Genomic DNA, 26890 nt, shown 5'->3' with positions numbered 1-26890 from the left:
GGAGACCCAGAGAGCCTATTTTCATTAAGATAGCATGAGGTCAGAGGTCACATGACCACTTTGAAAATCACCATAAAAAAGCCTTTATATAGCCCTAACTTTGCAGGGTTATTTCTACAACTTCCCAACATGATATCCTGAAGCACATGGTGCCAATGGATGTGAAATTTAGTTCATAAAGTTTTTTATTTTTGCTGTAAAAGTCTCAAACATTATGATTTTATGAATCAAACTTAAAAAAACAAGGTCTGGTTGTTGCAACATGTGGGAAAACTATATACTGGGCCTTTAAGAGAGTGCTGTAATGAAATCTGAATCCGAGCTCAGAGCAATGTTTCACTTCAGTCATTCCTGAGCAGCATACACGTGACCGTGGCAAACAGACTTGAACAGAGAATTTCTTTAATCATACAGCACAAAATAATGGTAATGATTCAAATTAGGAAGGTCGAAACACTTCACAATATTTGTCAATACCATGGCTTAAAAACAAACTCTCTAGTGATCACTCAAACCCTTCTGACCTACTTCCCGTTGGACACAACACTGTCTATTTTTGGGTTAGCAGCTCAGAGGGCCACAGCAGTGAAGGGGGTACATATCTTTGTCTTTTGAAATTGCACAGTCTCTCTCTAAGCCCCCTGACCGACACGTTCGGCAACAGCAACAACCCGTGAAATATATGGACTTACAATTATCTTTTTAGACCAACATTAACAAAGTAGCTGATGACTATGGTAAGGCTTTAATGGGGGAATGCTATATGATGTGAACAGCTGTAATGCTAATTTAAGAGTGCATGTTACTGTATATAGACAGCAAGGGGCTTTCTGCTAATATTTGATGATAATAAGCAAATGTAGGTTATTAGAACTAGGGGTGTAGCAATACATCAATCTGTAATGATATATTGATTCAGCGATCAATGATCCAATATAATTGATACAAAGTGAAAATATTGACACATTTCATCATTTTTTTAGATATGCCCTTTATTTTGAAATTCCAAATGCATATTTTTTTATTAAAAGGATAGATTGTTTTTCATTTGAATGTATGGAAGAGCTCAGAAAAAAGGTTATTTTGGTTATTTTGTTAGTTGATATAAATTAAACTAATTGTGTTAAAAGGATATATAATACAACAAATATATTGATTGCAGCCCTCTAAATTGAATTTAATCAAAAACATGTCATGGCAGAATTTGTGATATCAGCAAATATCGTATTGTTGTCAAAATAAGTGATTTATTATTGTATTGGCTGCTTAAATGTGAACATCATGAAAATATCTGTATAGTTTTGCTATTACTTAAGCAATTATAAGGTGTTGTTTTGTATTTTGCTTGCATTTAAATTGATTTTCTATCAAAGAGAGAATGGCCATAGGGAAAAGAATAGAAAATTCCTGCACCCTGACCTTTACTTGTAATTAACTTCTATTAAGTACGACGTTTCAGTCCTTAGACCAAGTACATCTCACACCAGTCTGTGCTTGTGAAACTGTCATATGATATTGATGGTTGCTTAACATTTGTTTCTGTTATTTTCTTTCAGAGACAACCTCCTGACCAGTTGTCTAGCCTTCATTAAAATTCCCTTGTAACTTTTTAAAAATATATTTTTTTTTTAAATAAAAAAATGGATCTTACAGCTAAACATGGACTGGCGCTGCTCGACCAGCTGAGGAAGATGAGGGAGAGCGAGCATCTTACGGATGTGGTGCTGGTTGCGGAAGGAATCAGCTTTCCCTGCCACCGGGTCGTCCTATCTGCCTTTAGCCCATATTTCCGGGTCATGTTTACATGCGGCCTGCGTGAGTGCAACAGCAGAGAAATATTCTTGCGTGACACCCCTGCAGACAGCCTGGCCCTCCTCTTGAACTACATGTACTGCTCAGATCTTCCTCTCACTAACGACAATGTGCAAGGCATTTCTATCGCAGCTTTTCTCCTGCAGATGGACGACGTCTTCTATCGCTGTCAGGTGCACATGACAGAGAATATGGATGCCTCCAACTGCCTCGGTGTGTATTACTTTGCGCGTGACCTCGGTGCAGAGGAACTGACTGACCATGCTCAACGCTTCCTGAGGCAGCACTTTGTACAAGTCTGCCAAAATGAGGAGGTGCTGGAACTGGAAGCCCATCAGCTAGGGAAGCTCCTGAGTTCTGATGACCTTAATGTTTCACGAGAAGAAACCATCCTGGACGTGGTCCTTCGCTGGGTCAAACACAGCCCTCTGGTGGATGGAGAGGCCCGTTTTCTGCACCTTCCAGAGCTTCTGAGAAAGGTCCGTCTGCCACTGATAAATCCTGTCTACCTAAGAGAGGCGATGAAGAGGAACACGGCCCTACTGTCTGATGCTGAATGTCTAGAGATGCTCAATCAAGCCTTGGATGCCACATCGATGCATCCCTCAGCTGCACCGCGCAAACTGAAGCTGCGGTTCGGCATGGAGACCACAGATCTGCTGCTCTGTGTTGGAAATGACGGTTGTGGGATTAGGTCAAGATATGGTAACTTTACTGAGCGCAGCTTTTGCTATGCCCCGTCCACAGGCCGAACCTACTACATCACTTCACCTCGCTATGCAGAGGCTCTGGGCTACGTGTGTGCCGGGGTTGTAACTGAAAGAAATGACATTATAGTGGCAGGAGAGGCAAGTGCTCGCAGGATGGCCCGACAGAAGGATGCAAAAGTTGAGATTTACAGGTAAGACATTAGGGGACACATTAAACAACTCTGTATTTACTTGCCCAATACAGATTGATTGTTATTTTGGGTTGCCAGATACAAAGTGGAGGCCCAAGGAAGCTGGGAGCCCCTGACGTCAGCAGAGTACCGTGACTCATACGCTCTGGTGTCACTGGGTGACACTCTGTACCTGCTGGGTGGACAGATGAGGCTGAAGAACCAGTTTCTCATCACTAACTGTGTGGAGCGATGGTCTCTTCAAGGAGGACCCTGGCGCAGTGCAGCACCCCTGCCTATGCCTTTAGCCTATCACAGCGGGGTCACAATGAAAGACAGATTTTATGTGATAGGTGGTCGAACACCACAGGTAATGTCAAAACATCTTTATTGTGTCTGAACATTTTAGTTCTTACAGTATCTGTATTTGACTCTTCTCTGACTGCACCTGCTCTGCTTTGTCACTCCCTCCCTCCGATTCAACCATCCAGTCATACCGGATGGATGATGAGCCGGACCGTCTTAGTAACCGTCTCCTGGAGTATGATCCAAACACAAATAAGTGGACAGAGTTATGTCCCATGAAGTATTCAAAGTACCGCTGCAGTGCTGTTGTCCTCAATGGTGAAATCTATGTGATGGGTAGGTTTGATTTTAAATCATTCTTGGCATGTATGTAAAGTAGAGGTGTGAATCCCCAGAGGCCCCACAATACGATTTTATCCCGATACTTGAGTCACAATACAATATTATTACGATTTTAAGAATTTTGCGATATGGTGAGTATTGCGATACAATATATTGATTCAACTGTTTTGTGTCCACAAAATTAAATTAAATCAAGAATTGTTTTGTCATTTAGAGAAAATTCTCAGTTCTGAATTGGGAGGCAGCCATGTATGTAAAGAGGAGACTTGTGGGAAGCCTGAGAGCCTATTTTCATTGAGATAGCATGACGTCAGAGGTCACATGACCGCTTTGAAAATTACCATGAAACTTTAAAAAATAGCCTAACATTGCAGCATTATTTCGAAAACTTCCCGACACGATATCCTGACATTCTTGATGCTATATATTCCTTATAGCTTCTAGTTGCATATCATACTAGTATCTCCAGTATATTCCTAAAAGTGAGCCCGCTACGGCCTCCGAAACAGCAAAAAAACCCTGGCTGTCTGAGCCCTAAATACCCATACTATCGATGGTATTGATACTAATATTGCCATGCAAAATATTGCGATACTATGCTGTATTGATTTTTTCCCCCACCTCTAATGTAAAGACACAATATTGTGATGATCCTGCTACATGAATTGAACTTTGCATTGATTTATTTAAGAATAAGTTGATAAAAATGCTGTTATTTGGTGATAAAAACCTATTTTGCAGGAGGTATCGGGTGTGAGGGTGTGGACCATGGGCAATCCCGGCGCTGCCTCGATGCTGTAGAGATCTACAACCCAGATGCAGACGACTGGAGGGATGGACCTCCTCTCCCATCTGCACAACTTGCACTGCGCACCAACTCCTCCAACGCAGGAGTGGTGGGAGGCAAGATCTATGTGTGTGGATACTACAAAGGAGCAGGTAATCCAAGAAAATCCAATGATAAAAAAGTGTTTTTACGACGATTTCAAGTAACTGTACTGCCCTTTTTGTTTTGAAACTACCTTTAGATCGTCATGATGATATAACAAAGGACATTTTGGAGCTGGACCCGTGGGATAAACGCTGGACAGTGGTGGCTCGGCAGGTTCTGATGCATGACAACTACGACGTCTGCTTAGTGGCAAATCTCAACCCAAGGGGACTCACATCCCCACCTGCAGACCTAGTTAAACAGTGACACCCTTGTCAGATCAGGTCAAAGTCTGTGAGGGTGAATTAGAGAAAGGAAATTAATTATTAATTATTAATGCACTTACTGCTGGGCCAAAAGCATTAATTATTTTCAAGCAGAAAAGGTTTTAGTGCCTTGCATGAAAGAGGATTTGCAGTTAATGATTTGCACAGTGTTATGAGAGATTCTCATGTAAATGAGGAGAGAAAGGTCATTTGTAAATACGATATTTTTGTCTTGTTTTTTTGTCTTATTGTGTAGCATCTGCAGAGATGAATGTGTTGCGCACAGCATTATCAGCAAAAATTTATTTTGACATTAAATAGACATATATTATAGTAATATAAATAGGGTACAACAAAAAATATTGTAATTAATGATTGGCAATTATTTTCTTGGTTAATTGATTAATCATTTAGCCTATGAAATGTTAAAATAAGCGAACAATTCACAATTTCTCAAAGGTCACGAAAGATTGTTAAGTTTTTGTTTTGTCCAACAAACAGGCCAAAATGTTATATTTAATTTACCGATTTTTGTCTTTTTGCTTGAAAAATAATAACTATTGCAGAGTCTATTTTTTTTGTCAACTAATCAAGTAACCAACTCATCGTTGCAGCTTTTGTTTTAATTATAAACTTTGATACAAATCATACCAAGATGCTGGCAGAGTATTTAGTCTGTTACTGCAGGAAACATAGTAAATCAACATTAGCAGACTACATATACAGCTTAAATATAAATATTTCAAAATGTATTAATCAATTTGTTTGGTATTTTTGTGGTATGCTTGCTAAAGCATTATGAAATGTTGCTGCTAATAAAATACGCACCTTAGCAATATTATGGAGCATGGTTTGTTGATTTGAACACAAACACTCAGTTACTTTAGCTTATTTTTAATGTTAATGCACCAGTATAAATACAGAATAGTTACTGTAGAACGTCAGCAGAGACACTTAAGAGTTACAATATTTTTAAGTCAACAGAAAAACTTGGGTCAGCCTGTCCTAAACTTACAGTACCTTTTTACATTCATATAACTCTATTAAAATATGAGAAAAAATAATTGATCAGTGTTCATTCATCAAAAACTAAATAACTTTACAACTAATATAACACAGGTTTCAAGAAACAATAAATATAGCAATAAACACTTTTGGGTTTTACTCCAAAGATAGTAACAGTAATGCTTCACTCTCTGACCTCTTTACTCATCTCCTCTAAAAGCCTACATCATAATCCATGTCAAACAACTGCCAGAGGCCGTCAGGTTTCACTGGGCTTCCTCTCTTGGACTCAGCTGAGAGCTTCTCTGAGATGGGTTTGACTCCTGAGACAACAGAGCTGTTGCTGTCCTGAGACCAGCAGCTGAGAGGTGTGATGAAACGTCCTTCAGCTTTGCATCCCACCTCCTTGTTTGGCAGTACTGGACAGTCTGAGTTGCAACTCTCCTGGCTGGTTACTATATTTTGATCACGACGCTCACGGAGAGGCGTTGAAACATTTAGTCGTTTGTCACAGTTCATGAGAAGCTGTCCGTTTTCATCCGTGACAGTTTGCTTACTCCTTTGGGAGAGCACCAGTGGTCGCTTTTTGCACTTCATACGGCCTCTCGAAGCCAACTTCCTCTTTCCTATGAAGCAGCCGGGATACTGAGCGGCAGCTGCAGCCTGACTGTGTTCAAGATTGTATGAGTTACATGCCTGCGGTGTCCTTTCAAGCTTGTTGTCCTGCAGGGTGTTGGAGAATGGCTGTTCCAGCCGTGGTGATGTCTGGATGGCACTGTCTGTCACTCTCTCAGTGCTGGGTTTGGCTGAGTGCTCTGAGACTAAAGTGCTGAGCAGCTTAAGAGCCTCCTCAAGCATGCTTCGTTCTCTCTCCTGCTCTTCTCTCAGACACTCCAGACTGTTCTTTAAGCTTTGCAGATTTGAATCAAGTTCTGCTGTAGTGTCACCACTCTAATGAGTAAAAAATGCATGCATACTCATCACTAATCAGAAACAAGTATTAGCAAACGAAAATGAAACAGCAGCAAGCTTGACCATTAGCTGCACACAAACTATTCACCTTTTGCATCTTCTCTTCCAGTTCAGTCAGCATCTCTTTGTGGGAGTTCACTTTATTCAACAGAGTCTCAAACTGCTGGGAAACATCACTCTGAAGACCGTTGAGACTATTTTGTACTGGGATGAATGAGTAAAAAGATTTTTTTTTAAAAGAGTGTATGAAACAAATATTTCATGATAATGCACTGAAGTCAAGACAATTTAAGAATATATGGAACCTTCTGGATGTAAATATTTGTATTATATCTCATTTAGCTTAAGCTATCCCTTGAAAATGAAAATGACTATGAATCAATCTAAATGAAAATAAGACTGACTATATTTTATGGCACAAGATACTTGGAGATGTAATAACAATGGCGTATGGAACTTTTTAAAGCAAAAAAACAAAGATGTATGGACCCATATCCTAATTTCCCAGGAGTTTAAGGAGATTATGTCTGACCTGTGTTTAATCACTGGGCAAAGAGCACCATCTACTGGCTATAATACATGCTTGCTCACTGCTTTTTTTTTTTTTACTTAATCATCCAGATCTACAATATGCAGAGAGCGCCTCTACGTTCAATTGTTTCAACAAAAAATAAGTAAAAATCAAGAAATTAGGAAACTTACATGCTGATGCAAAATTGTCAAATTTTTCAAGAACTGTTTTGCAAACAGCAGTATTTCTCTCTGTGCCAGCAACCAGTTGTTGGATCTGAAAAACATGTCAAAATTTTTAACATCTACTAAAGCGGAGCTGTACAAACACAAAAGGAACAGAATGGATGCCTTTCATCACTTACATTGCTGAGAGTTTCTCGAAAATGAATACATTCTTTGGCCAAAATATCTCTGTTAAAGCAGAAGGACAGACGTAAAAATGTCAGAAAAGATTGGGCCTACTTTTTGAAGTAATCACACAAGTTTAATGAAGGTGAGTTACATGTTTAAAGTGATATAGAAATGTACCCGTCGGTTTTTTCTTTTGTCCTTTTCCTGTCCTCTTCAAATTTATCGAGTATTCCGAAAACTTTGCTCTTGTCCTTTATATCTCCAAACAGGAACGGTTTATTGGGATAACTGCTTGAAAACTTTGGGTCACTTCCCTTTAAAAAAAAAAGAAAAGAAACAAAAGAGATTAAGAGATAACACTTTAGGATTATTAATGTAATCTGAGTGACGATTAATAAAACAATCTTTAATTGAAGTGGTGATTTTATTTAATCTGTCCATATCTTTATAATGTTAAGCTAATGCTTTTGGGATATAAATATATATATTTTTTAAATATATTTATGTTTAAAGAACAAAAGCACAAATGTGGTAGCCCCGCAGTTAGCATCATGTCTTTTTTACTTTCCTTACAACACACCTACAAATATCCCCATCATCTGTCCCATTACTCTGATCACCTATAAATATTATACTGACTGTAACCTAGTAATTAATAATGCTATTAAACCAGAGGGGTTTATCTACACAATGTGGGTTCTCAAAGAGATATTAATGCCACATGAACAAGCACTTGTAAGATAAAAATGTTAAATCTCACCTCTGAACTTTGTTGTGATGTCCTGGATGACACACTCATATCTTGAGACGTGCCTTGGGAATTTTCAGGCCAAAACTGAGACCCAAAGAAAACCTGAGAGTCTGTGAAACTGGAGTAGCCACTGGTAGCCACATTTCTGTTGGTTGTTTTGTCCCCAAATGGTTTGATGAGTAAAGAAAACACACAAGTTGTACAGCAAAACAGAGAAAGTGTTTGTAAAAAAAAAAAAAAAAAACAAAACAAAACAGGAAGACACATACAAAGTAAACATTTGCATGTGTGGCTGATAATAGTGTTATCACATAGTTTTCAAGAAAACATATTGACCAAAGCTTCATATAGCATCATAGTTGGAAAGGAGTAAAAGCTAACTTTTCTTAAGCTAAATTAACTACCTGTTTCCAGTCGGGATGCTCAGCATTTCTTTTATGTTCTTCATGTGGTTCATTTTGTTTGGTTACCTGTTTGTGATGATAATACGTTAGTATAGAGACTGTATCCCAAATCGGACACATCTGCAATGCCGCACTTTCCGTTTTTTTCACGGTCATTTAGGATAAGATCCACCACCATTGTATGTATTATTGATTTGTACATATTCAACAATCTACATGTGACATTTCAACCCTCTGGAGTCCATGAAACAACCTGCACATTACTTCTTCATGACGTGAAGACATAAAAATGAAGCAACATTGAGTCTTGCCATCTGCCTCCCTCTAAATTTCTGGCTTGAAACTCCATACCAGGTTTGTTTTTATATATATATATATATGATATTCGACCAAGTAAACTGGAGATAATGTCAAATATATTTAGCATAAAAATATAGAATTAGATATTATCCTCATTTTACCTGTTATATGTTATATTTGCAACCTGTGTTCATTTTTGCAACATGTACATTTCTGTGTGTGAAATATAATTTTCAAGATCAGATTTTATGTTTTCCTTTGTTTCTTTTGGGTTCAAACTTTTGATCAAGTAAGTCAAAGTTAAAAATTAATTACCAGGACATATAGGTGAGGTTACGCTGAAAAAACTGATACCAACATGGCATGGTAAAGATTTTTAACAGATTTTTTTTTTAACGGACATAATAGCCCAAGATTTCGGAGGGTGAATGTACATGACGATTTACATGTCTAATTACAATATGAAAGTAAATCTGATGGGAGAAAGCAGTAAGAACGCTTGGGCGACACTCAGGCGACGATCTTAACCCTCCTGTTGTCCTCGGGTCAAGGAAGGAAGAAGAGGGAAGGACGCAAAGGGAAGTAAAAAAGGATGGAGGAAAGATGGAAGGAAAGAAAGAAGGATGGAGGAAGGAAAGAAGAGAGGAGGAAAAGGAGAAAGAATGGAAAGGAGAGAGAAAGGAAGGAAGATGGAGGAAAGAAAGAAGAGAGGAGGAAAAGGAGAAAGAATGGAAAGGAGAGAGAAAGGAAGGAGGATGGAGGAAAGAAAGGGGAGGAGGAGAAGAAAGGAAGGAGGAAGGAAAGAAAGAAAGAAAGGAGGGAAGGAAAGGGGGGGCGAGGGAAGGGAAGAAGGAAGGAGGATAGAGGAAGGAATGGAAGCGGGAGGGATGAAAGAAGGAAGGAAGGAGGAAAGGAGAGGAAATCAGGAGGGAGGAAAGAAGAGAGAAAGGAAAGGAGATGGCGGAAGGAGGAAAGAAAAGAAGGGAAGGAGCGAGGAAAGGAAAGGAAGGAAAGAAAGAAAGGAGGGGCGAGGGAAGGAAAGAAGGACGGAGGATAGAGGAGGGAGGAAAGAAGGAATAGTCAAAACAGATTGGGTCAATTTGACCCGGAAGGACGACAGGAGGGTTAAAGGTACATCTTTATTTTTACTGTACTGTGTTATTGTGACGGACAGAAGTTAGAGTTAGCTAGTAATTTAAGCTAACTCTTCCTCAGAGGATCAACTCAGGCTGTTAGTTAGCATTAATTTTAGCAAACCAAACTTGTAAATACAAGTAGTCAGTTTAAATTTAACTCACCATCGACTGTTTAGGCAGACACACTTTGGCAACATTTACCACCTGTTAGTCGTCTAAAAGGAGGAATTGGACAAAGGTAATCGTGAATGAAATACTAAATATACATATATAAATATTAATTTGACTCGCAGTTCAGGTGGTGATGAAGAAACAGCAAGGTCGCGAGGGTTTGAAACTCCCGCCGTGTTACCTTTACTCTTGGCCAGGCTGCATTCATGGACCGTCGGAAAAAAAGGCCAAAATACGACTTGCTTGATAGGACAAAATATCGTCACACTTTTTTGTCAAAATTGATTATTTTTTTTTATTTATTTTTTTTGCCGAAATCATCTCCTCATTGCCAACTATGGTAAAATCTCCTACATCCTCAGTTGATCAGATCATGTGATTTTACCCTTTTAAGATAATGACTTATGTCAAGTGTGTGACTTAAGCGGATTTATTATGCCTAAGTCAAAATAAAATGTGACTTAGGCAATTTTTTGAACATGCCTTCGTGACTAAAGCTAGATATGGTAACACTTTATTTTGAAGGTGTCCACATAAGAGTGACATGAGCGTGTCATAAACATGACATGGGATGTGTCATGAACATTAATGACACTTTGAAGTAACATTAATGCTCATGATACTTGTCATGTCATGTTTCTTTTAAGTTTAGTGTTCCCTTTTTTGGTTTTAGCTTTTGTAAAGCATGTAGCAAAACATTATCACCCAATACTGTGTTTCACCTTGTTAGTGAACTTCACTCCAACTCTGTACCACCAATTTTGCACTTATTTTTGGAATAATATGGTAAACAGACCCAATTTGCATAGCACCACCCAGTGGTGGGCAGGTCAAACTGACCTAGGAATATCACAGGTGGGGAGATATTAAATAAAATGTCATTCAGTAGTGATCATCAATTTTATTCGAAATTGGTGTAACAGAGAACCACTGTCATTTAAGGCAGTTGTATGGAAGAAAATCCTCTTTTTGACGTAAATGAAGGGTCAATTTGATAATAATAAATTGTATTTAAGGGAAACAGGCTTCCGCTTGGTCCTAGTGCCTGGTGTTTCTGTTTTCTTGGACGGTAAAAACTGCAAGGGACAAAAACGGCCTTTTGAAAAAGTGCAGTGCACATGTCCTCTGTGTCCCCCCCCAAAAAAAGAAATACGCCCGTGTTTATATATTCGTACCACTTCTATGTTTTTCTGTGTGTGCTGATATTGTTTACAAAAAAAGTCATGGTTTTATTTTGAAAACCGTACCCGGAAGTGTTGATGCTAAATCAGAGCAGGCAGCTATGAGCTACGCACTGTAGGACTGTCTGTGGTTGACCTGCGGAGGTGTGTTGATGACAAATCTGCCCAAACTGTGAGTGACTTTATGATTGTACCTGTGCTGCGGCGGACCTCACCTGACGCTGATTAAACCACACCTGGGAGTTTGGTTGAGGCCAAAGCCTAGCTAGTGTTTGGCTGGTGAGTGAACTTTTTGTTATGAGTAGCTGCTGCTCAGTCTGTGATTGTAAACACGACCCGCTCATGTATAAACAGATTAAAATAGATTAGCAGACCTACCTCTGTAAACGCTGACATCGTTATTTTAGCAGTGAATGCGAGCACAGTCACGATTCAACTTCCTCCCAGTGACAGGTGCTAGCTAGCTAAACACCTGCCTGTATCATGTGCAACTCCACTGACGTTAGCACATTTCAGGACATTTTCTGACCAAACACTGCGTTTCTGGCACATGAAACGGGCTGATTAACGCTTCACCCTCACATTGTTTTGCATTAAAAATGTAGGTGTAAAAATTAGAAGCTGTAACGTAAATTCAGGCAGGGAAGTGAGTTGTAATTTATACATTTCAATATATTGTATAGATGTATCTGTATGTTTTGGATGCTGATCAATCAAACATGTGTTCAACCTATCAGGTGATTTTATTCATTTATACATTTTAAAGTGACAGTGCACCTTAAAAAAACATGTCTGTAAATGTGCCAGCTTGAACATCTTGTGCTAATTTTCACCTGCAGTCCCTTGGCAGATGTAAAGACAGCTACAAAAGATGCATAGATAAGTTTAAACAGGAACATTAACACTGCACATATAGCAAAGTACATTTCATAAGAACATGTGAAATACTTTCAAACAGGTTTTCAAAGTGGAAAGCGGGGAGACTCGGGTTGTTTCAGGAAAAGTTATTTATATATATATATATATATATATATATATATATATATATATATATATATATATATATATGGTCACATATAGAATATGGTCACACACAAGATTGTCTTTTTTTCTTTCTTTTTTTTAACCATGATTTTAAACAAATTAAACTTGTCTAATGCATTGCAGCATTATCTAAAATAAGATCATATAAGAGACTTATGTGGTGCACTGTTTTACGACATGTGGTGCAGAGCAAAACATGTACATTAACTCTCAATAAACATAAGATCAACCGTGCAGGACACATCAAAAGTTATTGAAAAGGGCTGGGGTTAGATGCTTAAGGTGTGGTGCTACCTCAATTTCAGAAATGTAATGTTTTTTTCCTACAGTGCCCATTTTTTTCATTACCAAAAGAACCCAATCAAATACTGAATGCTGTCTACATACTGTAAGCTGTGAAATCTCAAATAAAATACAGTCTATTTACTGTCAGTAATGGGATTTAAAGCCAACAAGACCACAAATGTGACAAGACATTTGAGCCTGAATGGCACCCTGTGTTATTACCTTATACTCATTTACCAATTTGGTCAATTAGTAGCAAATTCCACAAGACAGAGCATTATCAACTTATCTAAACATGTTTTTGTCCTTCAGTGTGTCTTTTCAAAGTCATTGATGTGTATCTAATTTAAGCCTGTTTGATCTCTAAGGGTTCGAATATGGCTCTGTCATTCCTTTTGGTCTTGGCTGCAACTGTGATTCTTATCAGACCCGAGACTCCTGTGACGAAGGTACAAAATGGATGTTGCTCAGCCAAAGAGCCAGTGTGTGATTTGCTCACTGATTTGTTAATGTGTGAATGCGTTTCTGTCTGCAGGCTTTACATCAGAACTCACTTGAGTGCTGTGGCGAGAAGCAGAGAGTGAACAATTCATGTTCAAATGACACCCACTGTGAACCAGGTAATGTGGATGTTTGTTTGTTTTTAAAAAAATAAGTCAAAATGACAGCGAGGAGATGTAGTAAACAAAAAATACACAGGAAACGTACCAAGATGTACACATTTTAAGTGACACTGCAGCTGTGTTAATTTTTAGTATTTGCATATTGAAGGCCAAAGAAATGTGAAATATGTTCTTGTTTTGATTTCTTCAGGATGCTTCTTGCGTGTCCTTGAGAACAGCAACACTGTTTGCATTTTCTGTGACTCCGCAGCTGTGGATTTGGAGAACATCACAGTCTGCACCTACAGTAAGGACTGTTTTGTTTTTAAATAGATAAAAAAAATATCCTTGTTACATGTTGGTTAATTTGCCTTTTTTGTGTGCTCACTAGACTACACAGTGGAGAGGAAAAACCACACAACTGTAACTACTGTCATTCCGAAAATCGGTAAGAAAGCGTCATTATGACCTGATTCACTAATTTTCTAATGTGTAATATTTATTTCTTGCTCCTTACCGTAATGTTTCAAGTAAAAAAAAAAAATAAAAATAAAAATAAAATAAAATATATATATATCAGTTTCATGCAACTGTCATGAAAGTGAATCAGTTTTGTGAATGTGGATGATTTGATAAGCCATGACTTCAATGCCAGTGTTGCAATTTAAATTTTAAAAAAGGACTGTAGACTATGAGTCACAAAAGTGAAATGAAAAGATTGTCAGATTAGTCGTGTTTCCATCAACACATTTCTCTGTGCATTTGGAAGACTTGCATGAGAAAAGCTTGACGGAAACACCATAATTCGATAAAGCTTTCGGAAATATGCATAAAAGTTTTTTTATGCTCAAGGTGGTTTTTGTCTTTTTCGAAAAATAGTTAATGCGTTAACGCACCCAAAAAGTTCTGACGTAGCGAACATTTAACTTGCATGACTGATCAGCTGTTTCCACTCTGACATGAAAGAACAATTATAAGTTGCCCAATTGAATCCAACTCCTGAATACTTCTCTCCAAAGTTGTCCAATTAGCCACCTCTTTTTTTGTTGTTGTTTATTCTCTCTCGTGCAATCTCTACTTCTTCTCCTGTTTACTGACGGATTAGCCTCCATACATTACACTGCCATCTTATGACCAAAGTACCTTTATGCAGCTTTGTTAATTCGCTCTAAAACTAGTTAATGGAAACGTTCCTAATTCACTTTGCTTCAAAATTCTATCCACTTGCTTTAAGTAATACTGCTGCAAGAATCTGTGGGGCAGCATTTTTTCCTTTCCTTTAAGAAAGTGTGTTTCAGTGTTTCATATAAGGAGGTAGGAAGGGAAACATTGAAGCCTAAATGTCTGCAGCAACATCTCTTACTAACCGTTTCCTGTTTTGTCCTGGTGTTTGTGAGCAGGGGGGCCAGGCGTGGCAGCCTCTCTTCTCCTGGGAACACTGTTGATCAGCCTGTTCCTGATCCTCTCTGTTGCCTCCTTTTTCTACCTCAAACGCTCCAACCGACTCCCGAGCATCTTCTACCGCCGCAACAAAGGTAAGCACTGCACAGCTCGGATACACAGACTGTAATTATACAAGCAGGGATTTGTCCGCCCACCGCACCCATTGAATCCACTACAGCTAAGAAGAAAAGTGCTTGGAGAGCAATGAAACCCTTTTATTGTTGTGTTTTAGTGATAACAATTGATTTACAGTCCGCTAAACTCAAATATTTTGTGCACTTTTACAGCCTTCATATTCCAACCAAGTGAGACAGTAAGTCAAATTTATTGTTTGTTTCACAGCTTATCACACTCCACAGTTAGTATTTGGTTAATGAGTCTCAAAGGAATGGCAATAATTAACTTTTTCTCCCTCTTCTAGGCTGTCATGATCCCCTCCTCAACAGGTAAGACGACTTCACTATCTTAATCTGTGAAGTACCTGTTCTGAAACTGTGACCTTGCCGAACAGGTTGTGAGATGATGTAAAGCCATTGAGTAATGCAGAACAATCCAAACATTACACAGGAGGCTTTGTTGAGGAGTGTTGTAAAGCAGAGATGTCATAAAAAATGGTGGTGTTGGGCGTATTACTTGTCCTTAAACATTAAACTGTTGCTATCAGTTAGCTCCAAGATGCTGCGAGGGTTTTTCAGAGCATGTCTCGTCTTGTTTTTCCTCACAGTTCCCTTTTGTTTTCTGTTTGCTTTTAAAGTGCGGAAGCCAAGATATGTCAGAAGGGAGCGGCCGACTGCAACTTCACCAGTGAATAATGACACGGCGCCCACCACATCCACCACGCAGGTCTTTAATGTGTAGGAGGAGCAGGGACAGGTAGAAGAGAAAGCTCAGGAACGATGTTAGATTTTTATTATCATGTGAAGGCTTGGCGGTGCGGAGAACGACCAGGTGACTCATATTTAACTGTAGCTGCTTCTGCTGCTTTCTTGTCACTAGGGCTGTTACTTGTGATTTTGAGTAGTATCCAGTAACTATCCTGCCACTCTTCATGTCACGGTCTCTGACGTATTCCTTTTATATTCTGTTTTTTTCCCCCCAGAGTAAATCTGAAACATCACATGCCGGTTCACTCGGATCACTCCCTTGTTTTTAAGTTGAAACACTGTTTTTATCTGCTGTTTAACAGTGTGTGTTCACTTGACTTGGCTTGAAAGGTTTTTATGAACACGTGGACCTGCTAAAGTAGTATTTTGACATTGAGGGAAATAACACTTTGAGAGCACCAGCATTTCTAAAGTTCATTAATTAAACACAGGTAACAGTTTTCAATAAGGCTACATTTGTTATTATTAGTTAATGCAGTAATAAGTATTAACCAATGCTTATTACTGAGTATTAACCATTGCTTATTACTGCTGTCTAATCACGATCATCAAGAAGTTCACAGCTATTCAATTAAGAAAAAACAGTTTATATAAATGTTAATTATATTGGCAAAGGTTGAGATAAGTAGACACAGTTTATGGTCTTAATATAATAAAGACATTCCCTAATTTATAGCTTTTCCTATAAATTATTGTGCATGTTTTATATGCATTAACCCCATAATTAATCATTAGTTCATGCTCTTTGTGGCAGTTATTGAAAAATAAAAAAACCTGTATCTTGTTAATAACATTACAATAAACACTAGTTTACATGAACACCATTAGTAAATGAATATTAGACACATTAGTAAACTGTCATTTACCTGTTATTTACCTTAACTCCTATTACTGTATTAACTTATCTTAATTACTGAACCCTCATTGTAGAGTCTTAACAACACGTTATGTCTGTATTAATCTGTATAAAAAAACATAACAGGTCTCATCGTACCGGCCGAACTATTCTGGTAAATGATAATTTTTTAACCATGTCGGTTTTCGTTCAGATTAAAACAAATGTGATGGAAGTCATTAGTGAGCTTTAGAGATGCTGGTAGGTGGATTTTGTTGCCTTTAGGACCGAGCCAAACCAGCTGTTTGCAGTATTTATGCTATGCTAAGCTGAGTGGCTGGCCGAAGCCATATAAACATTTTTTCCCCAAATGTCAAACTTTCTCTCTTAACGCAAAGATGAATCGAGCCGAAGTTGAGTGACAGTGGGGGGGACAAAGGGACGGCCCAGTGACATTTAATAGAAGCCTGTGTTTGCTAACTAGGATGTTATTTACATGTGTGATATTTATTTCCATTTTGTGACCATGCACTGAGTTTTACTGAGTTTAATCAGACCAACAGACTAAATAATGTGTCTAACAGCAGTGGAGTTCTTCTGGTGGAGCGGGACATTTTAGGGAGAGTTACTGTAGGCGGCGTCTTGATGATTGTTTGATTGCTTTTTTGTGATTTTTATTATTGTATTTATTATGTTTGTGAGCTTAACCAAGGTGAATGTATTACACAAGTACAACAAATCATGCATTCCACAACCAGTCAAACATGAACAAGGGAAAGTCAACAACAAAATCATTTTTTTAATCACAGGAAGATGCTACAAAATATTTTAAAATGCCAATTTAGTTCCATGAAGTACATTTAAATATTAATTGACTTCTCTCTCAAAACAGAATTTCTGAAACCTTGTGCACTTTATCTGTCTGAGGTCATCAGCTGAAGTTGGACTCAAATACTCAAAGCAACTTGTTGCCATTGAGCGTGATTGAGATTTATTGTTTTGATGTATAGATGGCAACATTATTGTTGCATTGTGAAATTTACTTGACTACTATTAACGTTTGCCAAATGTTGTCTGAAGAAATGGCTTCTACTGTGTGCCATTACTGTGATTACTGTGCCATTATGAGCTTTAAACGCAGCCAGGAAACGTCTCGTCATGATGTGATGAATAATTGGGTATTTGAATTATATCCAGTGGCCTTTACTGCACACGATTCTCAAACAAGGCTAGATATCAAAGTTTTATTTGCCATTTAATTACAGTTTTATATCTTGGCAACGCTAAGGCTGTAAACAGTAATTTTCGTCTTCATTATGTGAAGCAAAAAGAAGTGAACCAGATAAAAAGGCAGCAATCATTCCACAAATATATATCCCCCTTTTTTGCCTCATGTGTTTGCTGTTGTACAGATAACCATAAGCTGAAAACATGTACATATTGTTTTATACAAATGAAGTATTGTTTTTGTAAGGATGTACATATTCTAGTTTCAGCGCCATGAAGAATGTTATGAAGATGTGTGTGAGAAATTGGAGAAATAAAGCACCTTTCCATAACCTCTGTGTGTGTGTGTGTGTGTGCGTGTGTGTGTGTGTGTGTGCGTGCGTGCGTGCGTGCGTGCGTGCGTGCGTGCGAGTCTAGTTACAATAAACATCAGATCATGTAAGACAGGTTTGAATCATTTTTAAGGTTCCTGCTAGTACTAAGCAATGCCTCACTGTGTGCCAGACAAGAATTAATTAATCTCTACATAACTTATTCTGCTGATTACTTTTAAACCATGTTGGTTGATTGATTAAATTGATTAATTAAATGTATTAATAGAGTCAACTGATAAATTGGCACCTACCAGCTAATCAGGAATAAAAGTACTTACAGTAGTGTTCAGAATAATAGCAGTCCAATATGACTAACCAGATGAATCCAGGTTTTTAGTATATTTTTTTTATTGCTACATGGCAAACAAGGTACCAGTAGGTGCAGTAGATTCTCAGAAAACCAACAAGACCCAGCATTCGTGATATGCAGCTCTTAATGATGTGCAATTGGGCAATTAGTTGAAAGGGGTGTGTTCAAAAATGTAGCAGTGTGGCATTCAATCAGTGAGGTCATCAATTTTGTGAAAAAACAGGTGTGAATCAGGTGGCCTCTATTTAAGGATGAAGCCAGCACTTGTTGAACATGCTTTTCTCTTTGAAAGCCTGAGGAAAATGGGTCGTTCAAGACACTGTTCAGAAGAACAGCGTACTTGTTTACTTGAAAACTTATAAAGAGGTGCAAACAATTATAGGCTGTTCAGCTAAAATGATCTCCAATGCTTTAAAATGGAGAGCAAAACCAGAGACACGTGGCAGAAAACTGAAGACAACCATCAAAATGGATGGAAGAATAAGCAGTATGGCAAAGACTCAGCCAATGATCAGCTCCAGATGATCAGAGACAGTCTGGAGTTACCTGGAAGTGCTGTGACAGTTAGAAGACGTCTGTGTGAAGCTAATCTATTCACAAGAATCCCCCGCAAAGTCCCTCTGTTAAAAAAAAGGCATGTGCAGAAGAGGTCACAATTTGCCAAAGAACACATCAACTGGCCTAAAGAGAAATGGAGGAACATTTTGTGGACTGATGAGAGTAAAATTGTTCTTTTTGGGTCCAAGGGCCGCAGACAGTTTGTGAGACGAGCCCCAAACTCTGAATTCAAGCCACAGTACACAGTGAAGACAGTGAAGCATGGTGGTGCAGCATCATGATATGGGCACGTTTCTCCTACTATGGTGTTGGGCCTATTTATCACATACCAGGGATCATGGATCAGTCAGATCAGTCAGATGCATATGTCAAAATACTTGAAGAGGTCATGTTGCCTTATGCTGAAGAGGACATGCCCTTGAAATGGGTGTTTCAACAAGACAATGACCCCAACCAACCTAGTAAACAAGCAAAATCTTGGTTCCAAACCAACAACATTGATGTTATGGAGTGGCCAGTTGGTTGACTCCATGCCACACAGATGTGGAGCAGTTATAAAAAAAACTGTGGTCATACAACTAAATATTAGTTTAGTGATTCACAGGATTGCTAAATCCTAGAAACAAAAAAGTTTGTACAAAATAGTTTTGAGTTTGTAAAGTCAACTGCAGACACTGCTATTTTTTTGAACACACCCCTTTCAACTAATTGCCCAATTGCACAGCCTTAAGAGCTGCATATCATGAATGCTGGGTCTTGTTGGTTTTCTGAGAATCTACTGCACCTACTGGTAAATTGTTTGCCATGTAGCTATAAAAAATATACTAAAATCCTTGATTAATCTGGTTAGTCACATTGGACTGCTATTATTTTGAACACTACTGTATATCTAAACTTTAAGTAAACTCTGAACAGTACTTGTATTGTCCCTATATAAAGAAAAAATATACTGACACATACTGACATTTGCATAAAAAGGTATGTCATAGTCAAAAATAATTTTAAATACAACAATACTCTTATAGCTTCACCGTGGATTTAAAAACATCAAAAATAATAATACTGATATACTCTGGGGTTACTAGGATTGTAATGACCTGCAAAGTTCTGCAATAATAAAACCAAATATTTAGAGCGGACAATGGTCAGTTAATGTAAATATTAAAATAAATAATGTGTGAGTGACTTGGTAGAAAGATCTGCCATTCGTTCAGATTTTGTCATTTCAAATAAATGCAGCATGTATATAACATTTCGAGCATCCATCCAAAATGTGTCACGTGTCCTTAACTCCTATAATATTCATTTAATGGGACTGATCATCGATCTCACCTCTAATAACTGTGGGACAGATTGTATTTAAGGGTACTGAAATGTCATACCTCTGGTCATAGAGGGACGGATGTCTGCAGCTCCATGTGACTGGACATACTACTCTATTTATAACAGCTGAGTGCAAGGCCCCAGTCTGACACATGCAAGGACAGACGGACATCAGAGCTGAAATGTCCCTGCAGGGAGAAAGTCCTGACACCTTCAAACTGGACCCATCGTCCTTCTGCAACAGGTTGGTTGTTCTTTCTACTACTGAAACATATGAACATAAATGTATTGTAGGTACCTGCTTCATGTTGGTTGTGTTGACACTGTGATAATACTGTAACAGACAAGACCTTTAATGACTTTGACGTAGAGCTCTTATTAGAAACAAGTGATCCTAATAATAACTCCACACCTGAAACATAATGAAACCTTTCACCCTGTAGTTTAAACTATACTTCAAATGTGGTCAAATATAAAATGTAAATAAACACGAACAAAGTGCCAAAGTTCCATTTTAGAGAAGACAGACATCTCTACGGCTGCAGCTCACACCAAAACAATCTAGATTGGTAAATACCACTACAGGTAAGATGGAAAATGTTTTTGATTTGGGGGTGAACTGTCCCTTTAAGGGATTATTTGGGCATTAGTAACTTTAACTAAGATTTCATTTAAATGTTTATATGACATTGCATTAATGACCCTCACTTAGTGTGTTTGTTGAGCTGATTATGTTGTGTAATAACTGTGTTGTGTCCTGACATTGGACAGCTGAATTTTTCATATCAGGTCATATGACCGGAGTATTTCGGGGTCTGTTATGGAGCTTGTGACCACAGCACTCTGGTGTTGCTCTGCTACCTAACCTCTCACGCTTTGAACTAACACAGGAGCTTGTTTGCTTTCTGCGCGTCAATTAAATAATGACAGCTGATTACATTCAATGATAATCTTCAGACAAATCCAAGATCTATATTTAACTTCAATGTGTTGATGGAGCTTGAAACAAGGATGTAGTTTGTCCAGATTTTTTATAACACCATTGCAACAACGAACACAAATACCTAGCACAGCCTGCTGGAGGGCCTGTGGAGCAAATGAGGCCAATCACTTTCATGTCTTCTGGCATTGCCCAGTACTAACTCCATACTGGCGAGAAATACACTTCCACCTAGAAGCGACTTTCAAAGTAAACATCCCATGTAGGTTTGACACCTTATACATAGGGAACATCTCATTTGACTTATGGGATCATAGAGATAAAAAGTTGTTACTTATACTTCTGGTGGCAAGCAAAAAAGCAGTCTCAAGAAGGTGGTTAAAACAAGACCCACCTACAATAGGAGAATGGCTAGATGTGGTCCATGATATATATACAATGGAAAATTTATCCTACTCCCTCAAAATTTCTAGAATATGGTCTAAATGGACTGAGTATGTTGATCATATAGGCCTAAGATCAGATTTTGTTTGAGTATTTTTTGTTTTTGTCTTGTTGTAATTATCTATGTGTATGCATGTCCCTTTTTCTTTCTTTATTTTCTTTCAGAGAATTAAAGTGAAACTCCCTCCTATGTTCGAACTGTTCATAATGTTAATACATAAAAATGTTAAAAAATTGGGCCTGGGAAGAAAACTGATGTTGATGTATATCTATGGATACAGAATGAAAATCCTGATGGTTATCTTTTCTATGATTTAGTTTTCTTTACCTTTCTTTGTTTTTCCTATGTATCAGGAACCTGTACATATAAGAGAAATTATGTTTTGTTTTTAAGAAGGGAAAATATCCTATGTTGTATGTAAAAGGTTGGCCTCAATAAAGATTAAAAAAAAAGAAGAAAAAAAAAGAAACAAGGATGTAGTGCTGTGCTACACATTTCCTCAGGACATGGTTAATTAATTTTCATGAAAAATACCTGAAGCTGCAAACTTTTAAGGCTGATCCTCGTCATGTTTTCTCTTCTTTTTTCCAGACTGAAGAGAATGTGAGGAAGAAGAATGGATGATTTAGATCACAGCCTGCACATTGCAGAGTATGACTGGACGAGTTTCTATGAGGACAGTGAGGAGTGCGGCCTGCTGCAGCCTTCTCTCGCCTGTCCTGATAGCCTCAGTGATTCAGAGGATGTGGGAAATGCAAGTTTAGTGATCAGCACAGGACAACAGGAGAAACAGCAGAGCTCCAGTGATAAGGCTGAAAGCAACGCTGCAGGATGCTGCACGGAGGATGAGATGTGTGTAAAGTATATATCAGTGCAGATTATTCCAAGTGGTTTAGATGATCTTACAACTAAAGCGGAAATATGCCTTGATCAAACTGAAGGAACCACAGAACCTGTCACAGAGGAGATATGTGACACCATTACAGTGCAAACTGAGCAATTAAATGTTCAGTCTCTGGATGGAGATTCAACAGAGCTGAAACCAGAAGATGGAGATGAGCAAATGAGGAGTGACATTCATAACCTCAAACCCTTACAGGAACCTGACCCACTTTCTTGCAACCGAACAGAGCTTAATGTGAACGAGCCGCACACTGCAGAAAGAGCCGATGTGAGCGATGATGCGAGCGGCGTTGCTTCGAGGGCAGAAAAAGAGCGCTGGTTCGTGACAGTGAACGACAGTTCTGCACGACAGCGAGTACATGCAGTGAAAAAAAAAAGAAGGCAAAAAAAAGCTCGTAAGAACAATCACATGTGCAGACCTGACCAGAAGAAATCGCTAGAAAACGGCTTAAAATTAGGGATAAATAAAGATAATAATGAATCTGAGGGAGAGGCGGACACAGAGTGCGCTACAAAGGAAAAACAAAACTTGGTTAAAAAATCAGGAGGGTGTTCAAGTGCTGAAGAAGATCCTGAGAGCGTTCAGATGGGACTCACTTCAGATTCATCACAAATGTCTTTAACGTCTGTTGAAGAAGACACTTTGTCAGAAAAAGTGATGTGTCATTCCCCTGAAGAAAAGTTAGTTGAACCAACGATAGACGCAAACAAACACGACCCAATCAGCTCAGCATTCTCAGCCCAAAACAGATTTAAACCCAAAGACCCGTCACGGCTGGACAGTGTGGAGTCTGATGAGTTCTTCTCCTCTCACAGTTTTGATTCGGAAAGCTATTTGTCAGCGTCTGAGTCAGTGGAGAACCTTCAGCATCTTCTCGCTGAACACCAACAACTGGAAAGCTCCTTATCTCTGACAGAAAACAGCCGTCTGTTCCTTCTGACTGAAGATACCGATGAAGACAACACGCAGCACGGAGAAGTGCATTCTTGTCATAGCACTCTCTCTTGTAATGCAACAGCTCCCGACTCTGAAGGTCATGAAAGCAGAGACGTTCAGCCCACCCTGACGTCTCCATCTGTTGACCAAAGTACTGACAAAATGCCAGATGACAACTCCACTTGTGGTAATGACACAGGCAGCATGCGGCCCTCAGATACACCCGGACTCCAAAAACATGAAGTTAATCTTTCAGCATCTGGTTGCTCCTCAGGAGATCAGCTTCTCCTGGTTCCTGATTTAACTATAACACCTTGCACTGTGGCGGACAGCCCCGAAACATATGCCGAAGCCGCGGGCCACGCTCGACCCGTGTATGCCATTTCAGCTTTTTGGGATGAAATGGAAAAACTGACAATAAATGACATTTTACAGCTTCGAACGGGTAGAAGCACCTCTCCCAGGGAAACACTAGAAGCAGTGACCCCAAACGCAGACGATCACAGCTCTTTGGTCGACACCGTTGAGTATAATTCATCTGATGGCGGACTGATGGACGTATCCGACGCTGCCGACTCTGACTATTTCACACAGCCAGATGATTCCAAGCCTGATCGCTCAAGCTGTGACTTTTCCACCTCTGATTTTGAAGAAGAGTACTGGCACTTTCTTGACACCAGCAGGAACCCCAGTCCTGACCCTCAAAGCAAAAAACAACAAAGTGCAAGTGACTCTTCTTTCTTAGCACGCGATGAAGACGAGTCCACCGGCTCTGAAGGAAGGGAGACCCCTGTGCCTTCAGAGGACTTTGCAGTGAATTGTTTTGAGGATCAGGACTCAAATGCTTTAACTTCAAGCGAACTTGCATGGCCCAGACAGATGATAAAAAGCAAAAGTGTGCACAACGTTCAAGCTCTCAACACAGAGGATTTCTCTTTACAGTTGCTACTTGGTAATGAGAGCAGTGTGTTTCTCAGCAGCACTCCAGCACCCCAGTCTCTGGAGGAAAACGTAGTTTTAAAAGCAAACGACAGCTTGGGATCACCTGTACCTTTTCTGGATGAACACTATCAAATATCCGTCCCAGAAGTGTTTGAATACTTTTTCAGGGAGGATAAAACAAAGAGTGACTCCCGGTGTGTCAACGTCTACAATCCAGAGGACATCTCAGTGGCTCCTGTGTTTGACTTCACTCTTTGTACATTTACAGATGAAATGTCGTTCTCTTCTCTACGTGATTCCCAGTGCATCGAGGAGAAACCCATCCCCATTTTCTCTTGTTCTCATCCCACCGTCAGAGAACTCACATTCCCAAATCTGGACTATGTTTGCTTGAGCGCAGACTGCGAGCAGGAAGAGGATGACATCTCGCCAATCAGAGTCCTTTCTCGCTCTGGATTTCGCAGTTGGAAAAGTTTGATAAGGAAGATTCAGTTCCCTGACAAAGGCAGCATCTGGTGCAGGACATCTGGGGCCTGGGAGTTCCCGGTTGAGGCCGAGAAGATCACCATCAAGAGTTCAGATCCACCAATGCTCACTGAGAGGAGCGTCTCTCCGACGACTTCTCAGATGTTGAGAGAGCTAGCAGTGCAGCAGAGCGCCTTGGAAGCCATACAGACAACAAGTAAGTCTGAGCTCAGCCATACACCAGACTGAATGTTAGGAAAATCTACCCTAATCTACTTTTCTATTGCGTGTTTACATCTCCAGCAGGACGAGACGGCATCTTCTCCACACTGAGGCAGTCGGATATGTGTTTGGTCTGCATTGCTTTTGCCTCCTGGGTGTTAAAATCCTCTGATCCAGAGGCTGCTGATACCTGGAAAGCAGGTATTAAACTTCTTGCATTCATTCATTTGAACTTAATGACAACTCTACTCTTTGCATATGAGTGCAGAATCTGTAGGAAACAGGGACAAGACTTTGGTACTGGGAACGTTCTAGTTCCATTTGTAGCCCCAGTAGTATTGAACAATCAAGTTTAAGTTAGCATTGGTTTAATGCAAGTAAACAGACCATGTGGAGAGCAAAATAGGCAGAATGCATTGGCCAAAATGCAATCTTGGAACCAAACAACAAGGATTTAACTTTTTTTGTTTGTCTGCATTTATCTGTAGATAGTCACGTCTCGACATAAAACAACTTCAAAAAGTGGAGTTGCTAATTAGACAGTTACCAATGACCGACGCACATAAGAGAAAGTTTTGGCTGAGATATCCGTTATCCGGATATCTGCTGGCTGCAAAAATATTGAGAAGGGTCTATATCCAGTCTAAAAGAACTACACGACACACCCAGAGATAATTTTCTGGAACAACTTGCTTATTTAAACCCATACTCCTTTCTTAAACTTAAACAAGCTGTTTTGGCGCCTAAATGACACCAAGAACCTGATATAAAATCTGAGTTTTTGAGTATTAATTAACTTTTAATTATAAGTTATTCTTAGTAATTAATTAATAACTAAGAATAATGTCCCTAAGTAATGCTTCAGGGGCTTTAAATATTATTAAACATGATGAGGACTGTCTAACTTATTATTCAAAGTAACCTGTCTTGAAATCCTGTTCAGCTCTTCTTGCAAATGTGAGTGCACTGTCGGCCATCCAGTACCTGCGGCAGTATGTGAAGAAGAAGAATTCTTCTTAAGAGGATCCCTGCTATGTACACACTAGAGAGAAGAAGAGAAGACTTATTTCCACAGTTTTCATTTGGGTCCATCTATTAAGATATATCTACTGTATATGTATAGGTGTTCAAGTTATAATACGGCATGTAAAGGTAGAAGTTAGCACACTCATGATTTAAGTTATTTTCAGGCTGAAGACACTGTATTTAGACATTTTTAGTTAAAGTAGTTAAAGTCTGGTGATATTCTGTTTTGGTTTTTTTTTTTTTATTGTGAACAGATTTCATAAAAATAGACAAACTCACAATTAATTGATCCTTATAACTATTGTCTGTGTAACCAAAGCCTGATACAGTTTTCTTCTAGAACAGAGACCTTAGGATCACATTGATGCCACTGTCAGGATAGGGACGTTGGAAAGTATTAAGATTTGGTCTTTTCAGGGGATTTGTTGATAATATGAAAAATATAAACTTATCACCAGTCTTTGTTATTGAAACATGAAAACTTTCAGCTGGATTTTAAACTTTTATTAACTCAAATTTTTCAGTTGTGGGTAAACTGATGTCGATATGTGGACCATTATGTACGCACAGAATCTCTTTTTTTGAACATGTGCGGTTTGTGAATGTCAGGGCTTTTTGTTTGTCGTACGGCTCCATAAAGTGAAGTTGTGATAGCAGCTTGAAGAATGAAAAATATATGTGCGGTGTTTTCTTAGAAAGGTAAAGCCGGGATTAAAACCTGAAAGAAAGTTGTACAGTAGATACTGGACTATTGTGCATGTATGTTGAAGGTATTTTGTTGTAAAGGTTCAGTAGGTGACTGCT

The 26890-nt window shown here is 38.9% G+C and overlaps 4 protein-coding genes across 4 annotated transcripts; 3 read left to right on the top strand and 1 right to left on the bottom strand.

Annotated features, from left to right (window-relative positions):
- The first annotated feature begins 1640 nt into the window (after nucleotides 1-1640).
- kbtbd12 (kelch repeat and BTB (POZ) domain containing 12) lies at nucleotides 1641-4674 on the top strand. Its single transcript, XM_059330126.1, has 5 exons — nucleotides 1641-2713; nucleotides 2792-3062; nucleotides 3184-3334; nucleotides 4082-4279; nucleotides 4369-4674. Exons 1-5 carry the CDS (start codon nucleotides 1641-1643, stop codon nucleotides 4536-4538), a joined length of 1863 nt encoding a protein of 620 aa, XP_059186109.1. The 3' UTR covers nucleotides 4539-4674.
- Nucleotides 4675-5534: 860 nt separating this feature from the next.
- LOC131968680 (interactor of HORMAD1 protein 1) lies at nucleotides 5535-10282 on the bottom strand. The gene is made up of 8 exons (XM_059329665.1): nucleotides 10132-10282; nucleotides 8534-8599; nucleotides 8139-8274; nucleotides 7556-7692; nucleotides 7390-7438; nucleotides 7217-7301; nucleotides 6603-6718; nucleotides 5535-6493 (listed from the first exon to the last, which is right to left on the bottom strand). Exons 2-8 carry the CDS (start codon nucleotides 8584-8586, stop codon nucleotides 5756-5758), a joined length of 1314 nt encoding a protein of 437 aa, XP_059185648.1. The 5' UTR covers nucleotides 8587-8599; nucleotides 10132-10282; the 3' UTR covers nucleotides 5535-5755.
- Nucleotides 10283-11386: 1104 nt separating this feature from the next.
- c3h1orf159 (chromosome 3 C1orf159 homolog) lies at nucleotides 11387-15789 on the top strand. Its single transcript, XM_059330224.1, has 9 exons — nucleotides 11387-11600; nucleotides 13019-13099; nucleotides 13186-13270; nucleotides 13464-13559; nucleotides 13644-13700; nucleotides 14653-14787; nucleotides 14983-15008; nucleotides 15117-15141; nucleotides 15450-15789. Exons 2-9 carry the CDS (start codon nucleotides 13028-13030, stop codon nucleotides 15551-15553), a joined length of 600 nt encoding a protein of 199 aa, XP_059186207.1. The 5' UTR covers nucleotides 11387-11600; nucleotides 13019-13027; the 3' UTR covers nucleotides 15554-15789.
- Nucleotides 15790-20232: 4443 nt separating this feature from the next.
- LOC131969155 (PPARGC1 and ESRR induced regulator, muscle 1) lies at nucleotides 20233-26080 on the top strand. The gene is made up of 4 exons (XM_059330325.1): nucleotides 20233-20450; nucleotides 22183-25055; nucleotides 25142-25261; nucleotides 26004-26080. Exons 2-4 carry the CDS (start codon nucleotides 22208-22210, stop codon nucleotides 26078-26080), a joined length of 3045 nt encoding a protein of 1014 aa, XP_059186308.1. The 5' UTR covers nucleotides 20233-20450; nucleotides 22183-22207.
- The last annotated feature ends 810 nt before the right edge of the window (nucleotides 26081-26890 follow it).

The sequence above is a fragment of the Centropristis striata genome, chromosome 3 (assembly GCF_030273125.1).
Source record: "Centropristis striata isolate RG_2023a ecotype Rhode Island chromosome 3, C.striata_1.0, whole genome shotgun sequence".
NCBI lineage: Eukaryota > Metazoa > Chordata > Actinopteri > Perciformes > Serranidae > Centropristis > Centropristis striata.
Note: the sequence above shows the minus strand (reverse complement) of the source record. Positions and strands in the feature narration are given on the sequence as shown.

Coding starts and splice junctions, on each gene's coding strand:
- kbtbd12 (XM_059330126.1), top strand. CDS start 1,641: ATGGATCTTACAGCTAAACATGGACTGGCGCTGCTCGACCAGCTGAGG. Junction 3,063..3,183: donor TAGGTGGTCGAACACCACAG/GTAATGTCAAAA, acceptor TCAACCATCCAG/TCATACCGGATGGATGATGA. Junction 4,280..4,368: donor TGGATACTACAAAGGAGCAG/GTAATCCAAGAA, acceptor AACTACCTTTAG/ATCGTCATGATGATATAACA.
- LOC131968680 (XM_059329665.1), bottom strand. CDS start 8,586: ATGAACCACATGAAGAACATAAAAGAAATGCTGAGCATCCCGACTGGA. Junction 7,439..7,555: donor ACAAAAGAAAAAACCGACGG/GTACATTTCTAT, acceptor CTGCTTTAACAG/AGATATTTTGGCCAAAGAAT. Junction 6,494..6,602: donor TGGAAGAGAAGATGCAAAAG/GTGAATAGTTTG, acceptor TTTACTCATTAG/AGTGGTGACACTACAGCAGA.
- c3h1orf159 (XM_059330224.1), top strand. CDS start 13,028: ATGGCTCTGTCATTCCTTTTGGTCTTGGCTGCAACTGTGATTCTTATC. Junction 13,560..13,643: donor CATCACAGTCTGCACCTACA/GTAAGGACTGTT, acceptor TGTGCTCACTAG/ACTACACAGTGGAGAGGAAA. Junction 13,701..14,652: donor TACTGTCATTCCGAAAATCG/GTAAGAAAGCGT, acceptor GTTTGTGAGCAG/GGGGGCCAGGCGTGGCAGCC.
- LOC131969155 (XM_059330325.1), top strand. CDS start 22,208: ATGGATGATTTAGATCACAGCCTGCACATTGCAGAGTATGACTGGACG. Junction 25,056..25,141: donor GGAAGCCATACAGACAACAA/GTAAGTCTGAGC, acceptor TTACATCTCCAG/CAGGACGAGACGGCATCTTC. Junction 25,262..26,003: donor TGCTGATACCTGGAAAGCAG/GTATTAAACTTC, acceptor AATCCTGTTCAG/CTCTTCTTGCAAATGTGAGT.